The 21,503-nt window shown below is 34.4% G+C and overlaps 1 protein-coding gene across 1 annotated transcript in view; it reads left to right on the top strand.

The window, feature by feature from the left end:
* The window catches only part of FAAH2 (fatty acid amide hydrolase 2), a 144,504-nt gene that overhangs the window by 48,581 nt on the left and 74,420 nt on the right, over window positions 1-21,503 (top strand). Inside the window, exon 8 of the mRNA XM_081278130.1 lies at window positions 16,909-17,028. Within this exon, the coding sequence (XP_081134256.1) occupies window positions 16,909-17,028 (120 nt within the window). The remainder of the gene's footprint in view (window positions 1-16,908; window positions 17,029-21,503) is intronic.

Below are 21,503 nucleotides of genomic sequence, written 5' to 3'. Positions count from 1 at the left end.
AAGAAGCAATCAAAAGACTACCAACCAAGAAAAGCCCAGGACCGGATGGGTATACAGCGGAGTTTTACAAAACCTTTAAAGAAGAATTAATACCAATACTTTTCAAGTTATTTCAGGAAATAGAAAAAAGAGGGAGCTCTTCCAAATTCATTCTACGAGGCCAACATCACCCTGATTCCGAAACCAGACAAAGACACTTCAAAGAAAGAAAACTACAGACCAATATCTCTAATGAACCTACATGCAAAAATCCTCAATAAAATTCTGGCGAATCGAATACAAAAACACATCAAAAAAATTGTGCACCATGATCAAGTAAGATTCATCCCTGGGATGCAAGGCTGGTTCAATATATGGAAATCAATAAATGTTATTCACCACATCAATAGACTTAAAGATAAGAACCATATGATCATCTCAATAGACGCAGAGAAAGCATTCGACAAAGTACAGCATCCCTTTATGTTCAAAACATTAGAAAAACTAGGGATAACAGGAACTTACCTTGACATTGTAAAAGCTATCTATGCTAAGCCTCAGGCTAGCATCATTCTGAATGGACCAAAGTTGAAGGCATTCCCTCTAAAATCTGGAACAAGACAGGGATGCCCTCTCTCACCACTTCTATTTAATTTAGTCCTTGAAATACTAGCCAGAGCAATTAGATAGACAAAAGAAATTAAAGGCATAAAAATAGGAAAAGAAGAACTTAAATTATCACTATTTGTGGACGACATGATTCTATACCTAGAAGACCCAAAAGGGTCTACAAAGAAACTACTAGAACTAATAAATGAATTCAGCAAAGTGGCAGGATATAAAATCAACACTCATAAATCAAAGGCATTTCTGTATATCAGCGACAAAACTTCCACAATATCCTCAAAAAAATAAAATACTTGGGAATCAACCTAACAAAAGAGGTGAAAGATTTATACAATGAAAACTACAGAACCCTAAAGAGAGAAGTAGAAGAATATCTTAGAAGATGGAAAAATATACCCTGTACATGGATAGGCAGAACTAACATTATCAAAATGGCGATATTACCAAAAGTTCTCTATAGGTTTAATGCAATACCAATCAAAATCCCAACAGCATTTCTTGTAGAAATAGATAAAGCAATCATGAAATTCATATGGAAAAATAAAAGACCCAGAATAGCAAAAGCAATTCTAAGCAGGAAATGTGAATCAGGCGGTATAGCGATACCAGATTTCAAACCATATTACAGAGCAATAGTGACAAAAACAGCATGGTACTGGTACCAAAACAGGCAGGTGGACCAATGGTATAGAATAAAGGACACAGAGACTAATCCACAAAGTTACAACTATCTTATATTTGATAAAGGGGCTAAAAGCATGCAATGGAGGAAGGATAGCATCTTCAACAAATGGTGTTGGGAAAACAGGAAATCCATATGCAACAAAATGAAACTGAATCCCTTTCTCTCGCCATGCACAAAAGTTAACTCAAAATGGATCAAGGAGCTTGATATCAAATCAGAGACTCTGTGTTATAGAAGAAAAAGTTGGCTCCGATCTACATATTGTGGGGTCGGGCTCCAAATTCCTTAATAGGACACCCATAGCACAAGAGTTAATAACAAGAATCAACAAATGGGACTTACTTAAACTAAAAAGTTTTTTTCTCAGCAAGAGAAACAATAAGAGAGGTAAATAGGGAGCCTACATCCTGGGAACTAAGTTTTACTCCTCACACTTCAGATAGAGCCCTAATATCCAGAGTATACAAAGAACTCAAAAAATTAGACAATAAGATAACAAATAACCCAATCAACAAATGGGCCAAGGACCTGAACAGACACTTCTCAGAGGAGGATATACAATCAATCAACAAGTACATGAAAAAATGCTCTCCATCTCTAGCAGTCAGAGAAATGCAAATCAAAACCACCCTAAGATACCATCTCACTCCAGTAAGATTGGCAGCCACTATGAAGTCAAACAACAACAAGTGCTGGCGAGGATGTGGAGAAAAGGGTACACTTGTACATTGTTGGTGGGACTGCAAATTGGTGCGGCCAATTTGGAAAGCAGTATGGAGATTCCTGGGAAAGCTGGGAATGGAACCACCATTTGACCCTGCTATTGCCCTTCTTGGACTATTCCCTGAAGACCTTAAAATAGCATGCTACAGGGATACTGCCACATCGATATTCATAGCAGCACAATTCACAATAGCTAGACTGTGGAACCAACCTAGATGCCCTTCAATAGATGAATGGATAAAAAATGTGGCATCTTTACACAATGGAGTACTATGCAGCAATAAAAAATGACAAAGTCATAAAATTTGCAGGGAAATGGATGGCACTAGAGCAGATTATGCTTAGTGAAGCTAGCCAATCCCTAAAAAACAAATACCAAATGTCTTCTTTGATATAATGAGAGCAACTATGAACAGAGTAGGGAGGAAGAGCAGGAAGAAAAGATTAACTTTAAACAGAGACATGAGATGGGAGGGAAAGAGAGAGAAAAGGGAAATTGCATGGAAATGAAGGGAGACCCTCATTGCTATACAAAATTACATATAAGAGGTTGTGAGGGGAATAGGAAAATTAACAAGGAGAGAAATGAATTACAGTAGATGGGGTAGAAAGATAAGATGTGAGGGAAGGGGAGGGGGGATAGTAGGGGATAGGAAAGTTAGCAGAATACAACAGTCACTAATATGGTAGTATGTAAAAATGTGGATGTGTAACCGATGCGATTCTGCAATCTGCATTTGGGGTAAATTTGGGAGTTCATAACCCACTTCAATCTAATGTATGAAATATGATATGTCAAGAGCTTTGTAATGTTGTGAACAACCAATAAAAAAATAAAATAAAATAAAAAAGAAGTTTTCCAGATTGAAAGAAAAAAAAGGGTTGGGATATGACTTAGTGCCCTGGGATTCAATCCCTAGTATAAATGCATACATACCTACATACCCTATGTACATTTAAAATAAATTACTTATTAGTTAAAGAGTTATCATTCAGCTTATAAATTCCATAGATCAAGGTTTATAAGGAGTTCTGGTTACGATCAGTAGTCTTAAGTATCCTCTAGAAAGAAGGAACCACGCTATACTGATCTGCTTAACTTTTGTCTTCACCCTACTACCTGCTGCTTGTCAGTATCTCCTTGCCACATATTTTTCAGTTATCTTTTTATAATTGTCTAACAGTATTTTCTGTGATATTTTATATAAAAGGAAAAACTAATATTCTAGAACTTGAGCCATCCAGATAGAAATGGGAATCTCCTCTTAAAGATATATTGATACCAACTGTATATTTTCATAGTTATTTTAATACACTGTTACATTCTATTTTTTTCCTTCTCCATCAACAGATACTTGTATTTTTATTTTATGTATTGAGCGAGGCATTTACTTGCATGTGTAATTTTTTTGGGATAAGTATTCCATAATAATTTTTTTATCCATTTTTCTATAAGAATCATGTCAGTTAAATCGGCCTGCCAAAATATTTTCTAATTCTGGAAATCAAATAAGTGATTTTCTTTTAATTCTGTTAATGAAGTGTTTCTTTTAATCCTGTTATATCATACTGTTAAGGCAGAAAGGTTAAAATCATAGAGCCAGTTTAAAGTTGCTAGATTCTACTGTGATTAAAATATTCAGTAGTTCTTTTGAGGATATAAGCCTCCCCCTAATCCATGTGTATGCTGTTTCATCAGCGTAGTGAAGCATCCACTCCAGTCTTGTATAGTTTCATCTTTCTAAACACACTGCCAGTGTTGACCATTCTTCTGGAAGAGAGCGCCATCTAGTGATATCATTTGGGGTAACAAGTATATTTCATCATTTTGTAATACCACTCAACCCATTTGGGTTTGGTTCAATAATCCAAATCCATTCTAAAGACTTCTCAGATTCTCTTGGATTGTTAGGGCCAATATTGATAAAACCATCACAGATGTTGGCACTTGGTACTTGGGGGACCAGCAAGTATAATTTAAATATGATGTGTTTACCCAAATGTATAGTATAGTCAATTAGGTGTATTTTACTTTCAAATAAAGTTTAGTCTATGTAACCCTTTCCTGAATTCCAGGGATGAATCCATAAGTAATTATAGCTACCATTTTGTATCATGTTCACTCTTGGGATTTCTTTCTGTTTCCATTGTTTATCCAAGTAGACCTTAATTTTCTTCTTTCAGTGGAACTCTTTGAGTTGGCCTCTTTACCTGTCCATATGGTGGGCAGTTCAGGCACCTTGCCACTACCTCTACTTTTGTTTTTCCAAGGATAACTTTTATAATTCAAGAGGTAAAGAATTGTAGGACTGGATCTTGCTTTGTAATGAAATAGCCTTTAGAGTTAATGTAAGATTAACTAAATAAGATGAAGTTGTGAGCCAGTCCCAAGTTCTCTTAAGAATATGTATTATTGAGGCTGGGGATATGGCTCAAGCGGTAGCCTGCTCGCCTGGCATGCCTGCGGCCCGGGTTTGATCCTCAGCACCACGTACAAACAAAGATGTTGTGTCGTTGTGTCTGCCGAAAACTAAAAAAATAATAATAAAAAAGTTAAAAAAATACATGAGACTGAATAATTTATAAAGAACAGAAATTTCTCACAATATTGGAATTGAGGAAATCCAAGAGCAAGACATAGGTCAGTTTTATGTCTATTAAGGACTCTCTTGCTGTGTCCTTCAGAGGGGTTAAATGCTGTACTTTCCCATAAGAAAATAGCAGAAGAGCAAGATAACTAACTCTTAGAAAGCCTCTTTTTATTTTTTTAATTTTATTAGTGCATTATAGTTATACAACATAATAGTTGGGTTCATTTTGACAAAATCATATATGCATGGAATTAAATTTGCAACATTTCAATCAGTGAAATGGTGGCATTTCAATGACCCACCATTACTTCCCCTTCTCTCTCATTCCATTTGCCTTCCTCTACTTTAATTACCCACCTTATACTCATTTACTTATTTTAATTGTTGTTTTTATAGATATACCTAAAGGTGAAATTCACTGCAGTTTCTTTATACATGCACTTGGTATATTTTTGTAAAATTCATTCTACATTTTCTATTCTTCCTCCCTCCCCCATCAATCTCCTTCTTGTACTCCAGTGATATTCCCTCTGTTTTATATATGATCCCTCCTTTGTCCACCTTACTTGATCAAGCTTTTGCATATAAAAAAAATTTGACCCTTTATTTTCTGAGTCTGACTTATTTTACTTAGAAAGATGTTCTCCAGTTCCATATATTTACCAGAAATCCCCATTTTAAAGGCTTAACTACCAGTAATTAGGGTGCAGACCTACTGGCCTACTCACCTCTTACAAGTCCCATGTCTTAAGTCTGGCACACTGTCAACACCTGAATTTTTCAGGTGACATTCAAATCATGGCATATGTGTATTCATTACCATGTTACTAGATTTGAAGACCATGTTATGAAGGGAAATATTACCTTAAATTTATAATTATAACCTATCCAACTGTAATGTAATTCAAATAAAAATTGAGAGGATTTTTGTAATGTTTAATTGAAAAAAAGAAAATTAAAATCTGTATAATATATACTCAGAAATAGGCATTTTTCTTGCATTAACTTTTCATGTATATTAAGACAGCTTCACAAATCTGCATTAATACCATTGAAAATGAATGAATTACATAAAATTGGCAGTAAGAATGATACAAGGTTCAGTTTGGGGGTGTAACTCAGTGGTAGAGTGCTTGTCTGGTGTGAGAAAAGCCTTAATTTCAATCTCCAGCACTATGAAAAAGAAAAATATAATAGTTAATAATTTTATATAGTCCATGACTCGCAAGAAGAGATATAACACCAAAGCCCTAGGAAAAAGATAAAGGCAAATTAAAGAAGATATATATGAAATTTGAAAAAGGTTAGACCTTACAAATAATTAAATAAGTGGGGTGTGGTGTTACACTCCTATAATCCCATTATCTTGGGAGGCTGAGGCAGGAGGATCACAAGTTGAAAGCCAGGCTCAACAACTTAGTGAGGCCCTAAGCAACTTATCAAGATCCAGTCTTAAAATTAAAATTAAAACTGGGATGGTAATGGAGCTCATTGGTTAAGTGACCCTGGGTTCAATACCTTGAACCCAAAATACAAAAATAAAAAAGTAGTTAAATAAAAACTATAGAAAAATTAAGATATGATTCTTTTATTGCTTAGATTATTAAGATTGAAATCATCAGTGAATGCAGTGGCAAAAAAAAAAAAAAATTGGCCCAAAATTTGTATACACTTTTTTCAAACAACATGTTTTCCAAAGTTTTCATTTTCCACTCTTTTTTAAAAAATTTAAATTTGTTATATATGACAGCAGAATGCTTTACAATTCATATTACACATATAGAACACAATGTTTTATATATCTGGTTGTACACAAAGTAGAGTCACACCATTCGTGCCTTCATATATGTACTTAGGGTAATGATGTCCATCTCATTCCATGGTCTTTCCTACCCCTATGCCCCCTCTCTTCCCCTCCCTCCCCTTTGCCCTATCTAGAGTTCATCTGATCCTCCCATGCATGCCCCCAACCACATTATGAATCAGCATCCTTAAATCAGAGGAAGCATTCAGCATTTGGCTTTTGGGGATTGGCAAACTTCACTTAGCATTATATTCAACAACATCATCTAATTACCTGCAAATGTCATGATTTTATTCTCTTTTAATGCTGAGTAATATTGCACTGTGTATATATACCACATTTTCTTTATCCATTCATATACAGAAGGGCATCCAGGTTGGTTCCACAGTTTAGCTATTGCAAATTGTGTTGCTAAAAACATTGATGTGGCTGTGTCTCTATAGTATGCTGTTTTGAAATCCTTTGGGTATAGACGGATGAGTGGGATAGCTGGGTCAAATGGTGGATCCATTCCCAGTTTTCCAAGTATTATCCATGCTTTCTATATTGGCTGCATTGATTTGCAGTCTCACCAGCAATGTGAGTGTGCCTTTTCCCCCACATCCTCACCAGCACCTATTGTTGTTGTATTCTTAATAGCTGCCATTTTGAATGGAGTGAGATGAAATCTTAGTTTTGATTTGCATTTCTCTAATTGCTAGAGATGTTGAACATTTTTTCACGTATTTATTTGTTGATTGATTGTATATCTTCATTTGAGAAGTGTCTGTTCAGTTTCTTGGCCCATTTATTTGTTGGGTTATTTGGTATTATGATTTTTGAGTTCTTTATATATCTAGAGATTAGTGTTCAATCTGATGTTCGTGTGGTAAAAATTTGTTTCCAAAATGTAGGCATTCTATTCACATCACTGATTGTTTCTTTTGCTGAGGAGAAGCTTTTTAGTTTGAATCCATCCCATTTATTGATTCTTGGTTTTAATTTTTGCCATATACGAGTCTTAATAAGGAAGTTTGGGCCTAATCCATCATGATGGAGATTTGGGCCTACTTTTTCTTCTAATAGGCACAGTGTCTCAGTTTTAATTCTTATGACCTTGGTCCACCTTGAGTTGAGTTTTGTGTATGGTGAGAGACAGGGTTTAATTGTTATTGTTTCTCTGTAGTATAGTTTAAGGTCTGTATAGTGATGCCACCTGCTTCGCTCTTCCTGTTAAGGATTGCTTCACCTATTCTGGGTCTCTTATTTTTCCAGATGAATTTCATGACTGCTTTTTCTATTTCTATGTGGAATGTCATTGGGATTTTGATTGGAATTACATTAAACTTGTATAGTGCTTTTGATAGTATGGTCATTTTGACAATATTAATTCTGCCTATCCAAGCACAAGGGAGATCTTTGCATCTTCTAAGGTTTTCTTTAATTTCTTTCCTTAGAATTCTATAGTTTTTATTGTAGAGGTCTTTCTCCTTTTTTGTTTAGTTGATTCCCACATATTTTATTTTTTTTGAGGCTATTGTAAATGGGATAGTTTTCCTTGTTTCTCTTTTGAGGATTTGTCATGGATGTACAGAAATACCCTTGATTTATGGGTGTTGATTTTATATTCTGCTATTTTGATGAATTCATTTATTAGTTCTAGAAGTTTTCTGGTGGAATTTTTTGAGTCTTCTAGGTATAGAATCATATCGTTGGCAAATAGTGTTGAGTTCTTGTTTTCCTATCTGTATCCCTTTAATTTCTTTAGTCTTTCTAATTTCTCTGTCTAGTGTTTCAAGGACTATGTTAAATAGAGATGATGAAAGAGGGCATCCTTGTCTTGTTTCTGTTTTTAGAGAGAATGCTTTCAATTTTTCACCATTTAGAATGATATTGGCCTCGGGCTTAGCTTAGGTAGCTTTTATGATGTTGAGATATGTTCCTGTTATCCTAGATTTTGTAGTGTTTTGAACATAACTGGGTGCTGTAATTTTTGAATGCTTGTTCTGAGTCTACTGAGATGATCATATGCTTCTTATCTTTAAGTTCATTGATGTGATGAACTATATTTATTGATTTTATTGATTTCCATATGTTAAACCAACCTTGCATCCCTGGGATGAATCCATTTGATTGTGATGCCCTACCTTTTGTATTTGATTTGCCCGAATTTTATTGAGAATTTTTGCACCCATGTTCATTAGACATATTGGTCTGATATTTTCTTTCTTTGTCTGGTTTTGGAATCCAGATGATATTGGCCTCATAAAGTGAGTTTGGAAGTTTTCCCTCATTTTCTATTTCATGAAATAATTTCAGGAGTATTGCTATTCTTCTTTGAATTTCTTGTAGGTCCTGAGCTTTTCTTTTTTGGCAGGCATCTTCTATTTCAGTGCTTGAAATTGATATGTTTAACTTGTGTATATCATTCTGATTCAGTTTGGGCAAATCATATGACTCAAGAAATTTGTTGATTACCTTCAATATTTTCTATTGTATTGGAGTATAAATTTTCAAAATAATTTCTAATTATCTCTGTATTTCTTTAGTATCTGTCATATTAGTTTTTATCACAGCTGTTAGTAATTTGAATCCTCTGTCTGCTTCTCTTCATTAGCATAGCAAACAGTTTATCCATTTTATTTATTTCCTTCAAGATCTAATTTTTGCTTTGCCAATTTTTTCAATTGATTATTTTGTTTCAATTCCATTCATTTTATCTCTGATTTTAATTATTTCCTGTCTCCTACTGCTTTGGGGGATAATTTGTTCTCCCTTTTCTAAGGCTTTGAGATGTAATGTTAGGTCATTTATTTGTTGACTTTTTCTTCTTTTAAGGAATGAATTCCATGCCATGAACTTTCCTCTTAGAAATGCCTGCATAGTATCCCAGAGATTTTGATATGTTGTATCAGTGTTCTCATTTACCTCTAAGAATTCTTTAGTCTCCTCTTTGATGTCTTTTGCAACCCATTGTTCATTCTGTCACATGTTATTTAGTCTCTAGGTGTTGGAGTAGCTCTTATTTTTTATTTTATCATGAATTTCTAATTTTATTTCATTATAATCTGATAGAATACAGGGTATTATTTCTAGTTCTCTGTATTTTGTAAGAGTTGCTTTGAAGCATGATATATGGTCTATTTTAATAAATGATCCATGTACTGCTGAGAAGAAAGTGTATCCACTTGGTGTGGGTTGAAATATGTCAATACCTATTGACTTAATTATTGGGTTATAAATTTTTTGAGGTATCTTGGCCTGTTTATATATTCTGAGGTCCTAATTTGTACATCTGCTGAGTGCATTTTGTTCCTGTATTTTGTGAGTTTCCTTTATCTCTTTATGATATATCTTAGGCTGGTGTTTTATTGTAGCCTCAATACATCTGATCTGTGCACTCAAAATGTTAATTTAAACGCCCAGTATTTCTTTAAAAGAAAAGAGTAATCTGCAGAAATAGTTGTAATTTAAGAACAAACCATCTATTAACATATGCTATGAATGTTATTATTAATTATCTCTACAACTCTATTAGCCAAGGATAAATGTTGTGAGAAATAATGTAGAAAAGGTTGAAAATAGTACACATTGAATATAGTATACTGAATTAATTTGAATATAGGCTCCAAAATAACAAGAAGAATAAAATGAGAATAGGTTGGTGTAGGAACGAGAAGTGTGAATGGAGATGGAAGGGAAGAAAAGAAGTGCTAAGAGATAAATAATTAATGAAAAAATATATAAAATCCTATAGAACTCTGACAAAACTCATTTTGGAGAGAATCTGTGAATTGTTAATACCAAGGAATTAATACCTATCAGAGTTTCAGCTTTCTTTCTGCTGAGGTTTTTGAAATACAGGACTTATTTTTCTTAATTTTGATTTTACAATCTCCCAACTGTGAGGGTATTTGTGGATCACAAATGTTTTGCTGTTTTCTGTCCTTGACTCTTGTCCAACCTCATTAGGGAAGTCTGTATGTTTACCTCTACTTCCTCATTCCCTGGCCACCTCCATTGGTGGAACTTTGTCTGTTTCAGAACATTCTTCACTCTCAAAATAACTCTGTTATTTTGTTCATTGGTGGGATTGAAAGTCTGGTAATGGTGAACACCTACTTCACCTGCTACATGTGTAGACGTATCTGGTTTGCATCACATCCCTTGTTTGAAGAGCTTCAGTCTCTGTGCAAAAGATGGTTAAATGGGATATATCAATCTATCCTTTATCTCCTTCTGTAATTGGGGAAATAATGCAGGGATTCTCTGATTCCCTATTACCATGATATGTCTCAATTGTCCTCCATAATCCATTCTCCTTATTGCAGATACCAGACATTGAATTTCAAATGAAAAATGCCCTTCTCTCGTCTACAGACCTATCAACTGGTCCTGTGCATTTCTCCCTAGTCTATGTTGCAGTCTTAGTCCATACACTCTTATGCTGTGAGTTTGCATTAATCCTGTGAAAAGTACAGCCTATGTGGAGATTTGGTTTCAGATATTCGAAAACAATTATTCCAAGAAAGGAGTAAACAAAATAGAAAAGAAAACAAACATAGAGAGTGAAATATGAAAGAAAACGGTAAATTGATGATAGTCATAGTCTGTCATTCTAGAAGTCAGAAAAAAAGAATCATTTCAAGATTTTATTGCTTCTCTATTACAAACACCTCTGCTAATAAGTTCTGATGTTATGGGGCAGACTACTCAGAAAATGTACCAGTCCATTTTGTCTGAATTGAAGAGTCATTATTTAGCCAGCCACTTGGCTGGCAACTGCTCCCCACAGGACCCATATCTGTCTCTGCAAGGAACAGCCTGGAGCCTGAGCATTTCAGGGTCTTTAAAGGCAAAACCTACAAAAACCACATCCAGGTTGATGTTGCTTCAAGCAACCAGGTGTACAAGAGCTGAAATGAGCAGTTATTGAAACAATGCAATGGATACATTTGTATTTTCCATAGGACTTTCCAGGTTGTCATAGCAGCAAGCAAGCAGAAAGGAAGTGGGTCAAAATGACCCTAGTTGAATAGAAGTTAGAAAATGGTTACTAACATCTAGATATTCAATATCTGACAGGGTACATTGCCCAAGAAAAATGGGAACCAAAGAAAGAACAATTTTACATTTTATAAGAATTGCCATTTTATGTTGCCAAACATGCTATATTAAGCAACTATTGATAGGTACAGAGGTGGAGTGTTCCCATGGGAGAAGCATTTCTTACATGACATGGAGTCTCAGGGTAAAATGGAGTCTGTTTAGTCATTGCCCATATAGCCTGGCCCATAACACTGGGAGTTTTTACACTCAAGAGTGCCAAAACTTTTAGTTGTATTAATCTCACTTCACTGTTCTGAACTTCTTTTCTGTTCATTTTATGAATATGTTGCTCAATACTTTCAGCTTGTTTGATAGTTAGTTCCCTTCCCACACTGCAGAATGCCCAGTGCTGCAACCATCTGTTGACTTTATTCTCTTTCTATTCTAAAAGTCATTTTGTTTTGTTTTCAACTGGTTGCTAGTTCACTGAATTTCTTACTGGCATTTTCCCACTGTCTTCCTACATTAGTTTGTTGCTAGAAAAATACTGTTTTCACTTACTCTCAGGGAATTGCTACTTGTGGATTTATAAGATATACCATTTTTTTCCTCTTCTGTTTGTAGGATTTTTTTAAAGTATCTTAAACAATGCTGACTTAATAGGTATGAATTCTTTTAGTTTATGCATATCCTGAAAAGTTTTTATTTCTTTTTCAATTCTGAAGGATAACTTTTCTGGGTTTAGCAGTTTTGGTTAGTAGACATTTTCCTTCAGGGATTGAAACATGTTGTTTTATTTCTATTTGGATTTAGAGTTTCTACTAAGAAGTAGGATATTATTCTAATTGACTTGCCTATACAATGGATATGATGTTTCTCTCTGGAGAATTTTAAAATTTCATATTAATTCTGGTTATTTTGCACTTTGATTTTTAAGTTTGGTCCCTTAATGTCTCATATTTATTTTATGTTCTGATTGTGGTCTACTTTTTCTTTCATTTTCTGAGTATTCAAGTTCATACATTTTCTTCAAGGCCTGAAATACTGTCTTCTACATAATCTAATCTATTAATGTGCCTTTCACCTGAGGTATTTATTTGATAAATTGCATTTTTCATTTTCAGATTTTCTGTGTGTTTCTTTTTCATTATCTGTATCTCCTTATTATAATGCTTTTTATATCCTTAGTTTATTTCTTAGATCTTTTTTCAGTTCATTGACTATTATAACAATCAACTTTTTTTATTTCTTTATCTGATTTTTCCTATGCTTTGATAACTATGGAATCTGTTATTGAAATGTTATGTACTTTGGGGGGCAGGTTTTTACCTTGTTTTCTCATATTTCTATATTGATTTTTACACACTGGATGGAATGATTATATCATATTCTTCTATGAAGTTTTTAATGTGCTGCTTTATTTTTGCCATATTGGATATATGTCTAAATGTCAAAAATCCCACTCAACATTATCATACTATTATGTTCAGTCACCATCAATGTTTTAGTGGAGATAATAATCCCCGAAATTATATCAGAACAAACACACAAACTAATATACCTCTCATGATTTTGATCTGGACTGTCACCACAACAGTCATGTATCAAAAGTATGATCCTCAATGCAGCAAGTTTGATAAGTGAGGCTTTTAGGCAATTATTAGGGATCTGAACTCATTGACAGATTAATCCATAAACCATTGATATCTGAATGGACTATTGAAAGGTAACTGTAGGCAGGTGGCTCATGACTTGAAGAGGGAGGCCAGTGGAGGTATATATTTGGAGACTGTATATATATATATATATATATATATATATATATATATATACACACACACACACACACACATATCTCCCCTCCCCTTCCTGTTCCTGTCTTTTACTCTATTTTCTGGCTGTCATATTCCACCATGCCCTATCACCATGATGATTCTACCTTGAAGCCAGCTGTCCATTTACTGAGTCCTCTGAAAACATGAGCCCAAATAAATCTTTTCTCTAGTTGTTCTTTGAAAGGATTTTGGCCATAATGACAAAAAGCTGACTAATACCATCTACTTAAAAAGGTATTTAAAAGGTTCTGCACAACTCCATTAATCCAATAGTGGAAAAGGAAAGTAATGCTCGAGAAATAGCTGATAAATTAGGTACTAATGAATGTACAATTACTATTGAACTATGTAGTGCATGATAAGGAAAAACATAAAGAACAGAGGGAAAAAGAAAAAAATAGGGGGATGGATAAACAGAAAAAGATAATGCAAGAAGAAAAAGACATATCAAAGATGAAAGAGTATAAATATGAACACAGATAATAAACATAGAAAGACTAAATATGATTAATATTTTAAAACATTAAAAGAAACATAGAATTAGATTAAGGCATTTGATGTTAAATAATAGAGGGATAACTATCAAATCAATAAAGAAAATATTGCTATGAAATCAAATCCTGACATTAGAGAGTTTTAAGTCATATCATGCTGAACATTTGAGGTGGAAACATTTTGGGAGAACTTCCAGATTTGTATTTCATTAGCTTTGGGGAAGATTACTAAATGCCCACATCTTCTATCTTTATCTCCATGTTTCTTATGTCATGGAGGTAGAAACCTCACCATCCCACTTCAGGTGCAAGTATAGGAGGCTCCCTCAATTTTTGTTTTTTACAGGCATCATAGCTTTTTTGGAGGGTCAGAGGAAACTATGACAAGTTGTCTGTGGCTTAGCATTCATGTCTCTTCTTCATTGAAGATGCAGATTTGGTGAACCTTTAAAAATGTTTTGTGTGCCTGGAGTTGTCAAAACAGATGTGAACTCATCTGTGTAGATTTTGGGATGCTTGGGGAATGGCAGATAACATCACATCATAGTATCCCAGTGGTAGTGTTGCTGGGTGGCCTTTTGGAGGTATGTGGCAGCTGTTTTCAACAATTGTGTTGGAGGGTCTGCATCTGGGCATGCCGTCACCAGCATCTGTGCAACACATATCTACCGGCTACCTACATGGTGCATGTGGCAGTGTTCGACCACAGGCAACTTCTGCTGGCTTCTGGAGCCTTTGTGTCAGTGGATATGTCTGAGCAGACTCCGCGGTGCCCAACATCTGTGAGACACATGCCTGTGGACTGTTTCTGTGGTATGCATTGTGGTGCTTGTTTGCATTTGTCTTCTACTGGCTATTGGGGCCCACTTCTGTGAGCACTTTATAGTGACTGATATCTGTGCTGCAAGTGGCACTGTGGAGACCTGGTGTCTTCTGCAGTCTGCTGTGGCTCATACACCTTTGGCAGTAGCTGGGGCCCTTGCTACCACCCCATGCCATACTCCCTGATCGTAACTTGCTCTCTCTTCCACTCCATGCCACTCCCCTTGTCCATGAACATATTACTCAGACAGCCCATTTCAAAGGTATTCCTTTTGATAGTATTTGTTGCTATCTGTATTTGGGGTGAAGATATATAAATTTAATGCCTTATAGAAAAGTAGGCTTAGGTGTGGTCTCTGCAAAAATGGCTGCCTGCTAGTTTTTCACCTGCAATTTCAGATAAGCTGTGCACTTCTAGCGAAGTGCTTTTCAGTTTCTTCCCCAGCTTAACTTGGTCTGGCTTTCTTTTTTTTTTTCCTATTAGTTCTGAAACTTATCAGCATTGTATTTTTCTTTTCCTCCCTTTGCTAAACTTCCCCCAAACTTCCCCTGTTCAGTGTCCACATTTTTTTTTGTTTTCTGTTCCAACAAGCAGAATTTCTAAATCTCTCCAAAACTCTGACCAGTATTGTGTCTCAGTGCATTCCTCTCTGATCAGCTGTTGTCTCACAGCAGATTGTAGAGGAGTCAGGATTTTTGGTCAACTTCCACTCCACCATCCTGCCTTTCTCCAACTTAGACTTTTGTTCAATTGATGTAGACTCTTCTGCATAATGGAATTCTCATCTATTTCACTGCTGAGAACATGATCATCTAGCCAGTGCTATATGTCCATGTGAGACAGATTACTCTAATTTCTGCTTTGATTCTTCTAAGAATCTTTTTTGGTGGGCATTATGCCTACAAAACCTTTGTCAATTAAGTACTGCCACTTTAACTCTGACACTTGGGGATACAGTTATCCCTATGGAATTTAGCTTTTCAAGTTTAATAGTGACTCTTACCCTTGTAATTTCTGATTTTCAGAGAAAAGTGATCCCAGAGCATTTCAAAGATGTTTCTCACAATTACTATAGAGTAAAAGATCCAAACACTTAGAAATGTTAATCAATAGTTCATCTTTACTAAGTTTTTGGATCTTTTACTCTGTAGTATACCAATCCAGGACTGGATTTTTTTTTAATACCAGGGCTTGAACTCAGGGACAGTTAGCCACTGAGGCACATCCCCAGCACTTTTTGTATTTTATTTAAAGACAGGGTCTGACTGAGTTCCTTAGGGCCTTCTAAGTGGCTGAGAGTGTCTTTGAACTCATGATCCTCCTGCTTCAGCCTTTTGAGCTGCTGGGATTATAGGCGTGTGCCACTGCACCCGGAAGATTGGAATTTTAACTTCATTTACCATAGGCTACATTTTGTTGTACATTTTTCTCAACTTTTTAGAGCCATTTGTAAACCCATGAGCTGTAGTACCATAACAATACATTTGGCCCATTCCAACTTTATGTTCCTTCCACCATTGTTCTATATGTTTAATATCCATTTATATGTCTATACCTTGTATGTTTATCTGTGTAAATTGAAAAACCACGAAGTTTTTCAGGAGTTTATTGCAACTAGTGGGTCAAAATTTGTACCTCACCATTATGGGCCTGCTAGGACTTGTATGTAGTTACAGATCTAGAAGCAATATTGTGATCCTGAGGATAATCAGCAGTAGCTTACCCCTGCTTATTCTCAAGGGTTTAGTTGTATTTGATTTCTCTTCCTGTAATATTATGTCTATAAGCATCCACAGTTCTGCAGTAACTTTGCAGATCAGTCATGATACAGCTCCCACCACTCCACTTAATTTATTAAGCAATTTCTAACCCAATATGCAAAATATGCTACTATTCCTGTCAGTGCTACAAGTCAGGGAAGACAATAACCAGTCCCTTGGGCTGCCCCAAGACAAACAAGAAGTTTCCAAGCAAGATCTACTCTTTTACTTTCAATCTGAGAGAGGGTGGAATCAATAATCAAATACTTTCCTCCCAACTGCTCTTTTTCCCATGCAGTGGGGTGGCTAGGGTAAGAAAAAATGCCATGATGTTTCCTAGAAATTTGAATGTGTTCTTTTATAGGTATTTTCCTTGTTGCCATGGTTTCTCAAATAGTTCTGGTTATCTCAAAATGCTATATTAGTCTACATGTCATTTTTTGGTGTTTCTGTAGGGGAACAAGAACTTAAACCTCCATAGTCTGCCATTTTGCTAACATCACTATCCAGTGGTATAAGTTCTTATCATATTTGTCTATTTTTATATTTATTTTATAAGGTTGTGGCCCACCTTGAAAATATTCTAGGTGCCTCAGTTCAACATGTTAAACTGAAGGAAATGAAGTATTCTTTTCAGTTGTGGATTACAATGATGTCAACAAAGGGACATGATGGAAAGGTATGTTCACTTCTTTTCTTCTTTCTTTCTATAAGTGATTTTTGATATTCTTTTGCAAGTTATATACTTGAAGACATGGAGAAAATAATAGGAAAAATAAGAAAAAATGAAATATTTAAAGAAAAGCTTTGATTAGTGAGTGCTATTCTGGTATAAGAATATATGATTGTATGATCAAAGAGTAGGCCCATCCCTAATGTGGAATTCACTTAAGGTTTATGTTTTAACTTTCCTGTATATAGGCTAATAGGAGTGTTTGTATAGATTGTGACAGGCCCAAATTTGAATCACTGGCCATTTCCTAGTTTTGGTATCTGAGGCAGGTTATTTACCTATTCCTCAATAGAGATAAAATTGGGTAGATACTTATGTTACAGAATTATTATATGGATTAAGAATATTCCTTTGGGGCTGGGGATGTGGCTCAAGCGGTAGCGCGCTCGACTGGCGTGCGTGCGACCCGGGTTCGATCCTCAGCACCACATACCAACAAAGATGTTGTGTCTGCCAAGAACTAAAAAATAAATATTAAAAATTCTCTCTCCTCTCTCTCTCTCTCTCTCTCTCTCTCTCTCTCTCTCTCTCTCTCTCTCCTCTCTCACTCTCTCTTTTAAAAAAAAAGAATATTCCTTTTGAATTGTGTGACATGTAGCAGCCTCTCAATAAGAAGTACTCATGCATCCCTTACTACTTTAAAAATATAAATAAAAAGTAACTTGTTTTAAAGAAATAGACATTTTTCTTCATATAAACATCTTGGAAATGTCCTAAAAGTTTATGTAAATCTATAAGCGGAGGATGTTTGCCTGAGATATAGGTTAATAATCAGAGTGTTGCATCATAAATAAAGGAAAAGATTAGTAACAAAAACCCCATTCAGGGTCCACTTCCAATCTTTACATTTGGACCTTAACATGCATTATGATTATTAAAAGTTGTTCTGAAATTTAATAGCCTTAAAAGACATAAAGGGAATTAAAAATCTATTTTTTGCCTAACTATAATATGATGCCTGACACAGAGCCAGTGGTCATAATCACTCACTAATAAGTTATTTCCTCAGAACAGGAAGATTGTATAGCTAGTACCTGAAGCTTTTGATAAATAAAAGGGATATGGACATTTTATGATACATATTTTTTATTGCAATGTATCATCTGCTTGTATCAATGTGAGTTTGTCTCTGTCTTCTATTCAATTGGTCTTCGTGTTTGTTTAGGGGTCAGTACCATTTTATTTTTGTTATTATAACTCTGTAGTATAATCTGAGTTATGGTATTGTGATGCCTCTAGCATTTCTCTTCTTTCTCAGTATTCCTTTGATTATTCTGGATCTCTAATTCTTCCAAATTATTTTTAAACATTTAAACAATTTTGGTCGTAAATGAACACAATACCATTATTTTATTTATTTATGTGGTGTGGAGTATCAAACCCAGTGCCCCACACATGTGAGGCAAGGGCTGTACCACTGAGCCCCAACCCCCAAATAAATATTATAATTTTTTCCTAGCTCTGTGAAAAATGCCATTTTTTTTGGTGTTTGCATTGATTTTCTATAAGTTGTTTGGTAGTATGGCCATTTTGACAATATTAATTCTGCATATCCAATAACATTAGAGGTCTTTCCATCTTCTGGGTTCTTATTCAATTGCTTTTTTTAGTGTACTATAGTTTTCACTCTATATGTCTTTCACCTACTTAATTAGATTAATTCCCATGTATTTTATTTGTTTACCATTTTTTGCTTTTAAATGTATTGTAATGCATTCCACATGACAGTAGAATGCATTTTGACACATGTAGACAAATGGAGCACAACTTCTCATTCTTCTGGCTGTACATGGTACAGAGTCACACTGGTATTGTAAACATACATGGTAATAATGTCCATCTCATTTCACTGTTCTTCCCATCCTCACAACCCTTCCCCTTCCCTCACTCCCCTCTGCACAATCTAAAGTTCCTTCATTAATACCTACTCATGCCCCCAATCATGGATTACCATCCACTTATCACAGAAAATATTTGACCTTTGTTTTGGGGGGTTTGGCTTATTTTGCTTAACATGATATTCTCCAGCTTCATCCATTTACTTGAAAATGTCATAATTTCATTATTCTTTGAAGATGAATAATATTCCACTGTGTATGTACCACATTTTCTTTATCCATTCATCTGTTGAAGGGCATCTGGTTTGGTTCCATAGTTTAGCTATTGTAAATTGAGCTGCTATAAACATTGATGAGGCTGTGTCACTGTAGCATGATGATTTTAAGTTCCTTGGGTATAAAGGAGGAGAAAATCTTAACCACATGCACCTCAGATAGGATATATAAAGAACTCAAAAACTTTAACACCAAAAAAATAAAATAACCCAATCAATATATGGGCTAAGGAACTGGACAATTCACAGAGGAAGAAATGCAATTGATCAACAAACATATGAAAAAAAAATGTTCATCATCTCTAGCAATTAGAGAAATGCAAATCAAAACCCAGTTAATTTTATTTTAATTGGAGTCATTTTAAATGGCATAATTTTAAAAAATATGTTTTTAAGCAGATTAATTTTCAGATTATAGGAAAGTGATTGATTATACATGTTGTTCTTGTATCCTGCTACTTTACTAAATGTACTTCTAACTCTAGAATTCTTCTGGTGAAGTGTCCTGTGTCACTGAATTATAAGATAATGTCATGGGCAAAGAGAGAAATAGATTTCTTTTTTTTCCTATTTCTTTCCCTTTATTTGCAGCTTCTGTTTCTTTTGGTTAGTTTAGATAGGAGTTTATCAATCTTGCTTATTCTTTCAAAGAAACAATTCTTTGTTTTATTTATACTTTGTATTATTTTTAGTCTCAATTTTTTTTAATCCAAGCTCTGATTTTAATTATTACATGTCTTCTGCTGATTCTGGTGTTAGTTTATTCCTCTTTTTCTATGGCCTTGAAGTCTAAAATTAGATTATTTATTTGGTATCTTTCATTTTTTGATGTAGAAAGTCAGTGCTACAAATTGTCCTCTTATAATTGCTTTCATACTCTCCCAGAGATTTTAAAATGTTGTATCACTATTCCCACATTTCTAAGAATTTTTTTCACTTCTTCCCTAATTTCTTATACTGTTTATTCATCATTCAATACAGAGTATAATTTAATTGCCAGATTTTAGAATGTTTTCTAATTTTTATCTTTTTTTATTTTTAATTTTGTTCCATTAAATGAATAAATTCTACTTTGTTTTTTCCAATGATTTCCTTTTGTGATCTAAAATAAGATCCATTTTAGAAATTACATGAGCTGCTAAGAAGGTGAATTTAGTCATAGAAGGATGAAATATTCTGTAAATGTCTGTTAAGTCCATTTGATCAATAATATTTTCAGTTATGAAGAATCTTTACTTATTTTATGTCTGGATGACCTATTTCATGGTGAGAGGGTTGTATTGAAATCACCCAGTATTACAGTATATGGTCCATTTAATTCTTTATATCGGGAAAGGTTTATGTACATAGATGCACGTTTAGGGGGTTCATGAATTTTACAATCATTTTCTCTCTTTTTTTTGATGCTTCCTTTAACCTTTATGATGTTACCATCTTTGTCTCTTTTGATTAATTTTCATTTGAAGTTCACTTTATCTGATATGAGAGTAACTACCCTGCTTACTTTCAGCAAACATTATCTTTTGCATTTAATATGTCAATGTCTTTCTGAGGTGAGTCTTTTGCAAGCAACCTATTTTTGGATTTTGTTTTCAATCCAACATGCCAATATGTGTCCTTTGATTGAAGAGTTTAGACCATTTACAGTCAGTGTTATCATACAGAGATAGGTTTTATTTCTTGCCATTTTTATTTATTTCTAATGGTTAATTCATAATTGATTTTTCTTTAATTAACTATTCTTCTAGTGTAATTCATCCCTATGCTTGTTTTCATTTTTATTTTTTATTCTGCATGAAATATTTCATTGCATATGTTTTGTAGTGCAGACTTAGTGTTTATAAATTCTTTTTGTTGTGTTTCTCACAGGTTTTTCTTTCATCTTTAATTCTGAAGGACAAGTTTTCTGGATGAAGTATTCTTGCTTGGCACCTATTTTCTTTCATTACTGATTTCATTGTTATTGCAACCCTCCTAGCTTGATCTGGGCTGAGAAATCAATTGAAATCTGAATTGATCTGCCTCTAAATTTGACTTCCTGTTTTTCTCTTGTGGCTTTTAAAATTCTAGCCTGATTCTGTATATTAGGCATTTTCATTAAAATGTGTCTTAGAGACCACGTTTTTTGATCTTGCCTATTTTGAGTTCCACATGGATATTATATTTGGATTTAAATCTCATTCCTACAATTTGAAAAAATTCTAGTATTTCATTGAAAAGGTTGTGCATTTCTTTAGTTTCTATTTTAGAGCCATATCTATACCAATGATTCTTTTTTTAGCTTTTAATTGTTTATTTTATATATCAG

This window comes from Spermophilus citellus (genome assembly GCF_964194105.1).
Source record: "Spermophilus citellus genome assembly, chromosome: X".
NCBI classification, from domain to species: domain Eukaryota; kingdom Metazoa; phylum Chordata; class Mammalia; order Rodentia; family Sciuridae; genus Spermophilus; species Spermophilus citellus.
This window is presented reverse-complemented; position numbering and strand designations above follow the sequence as displayed.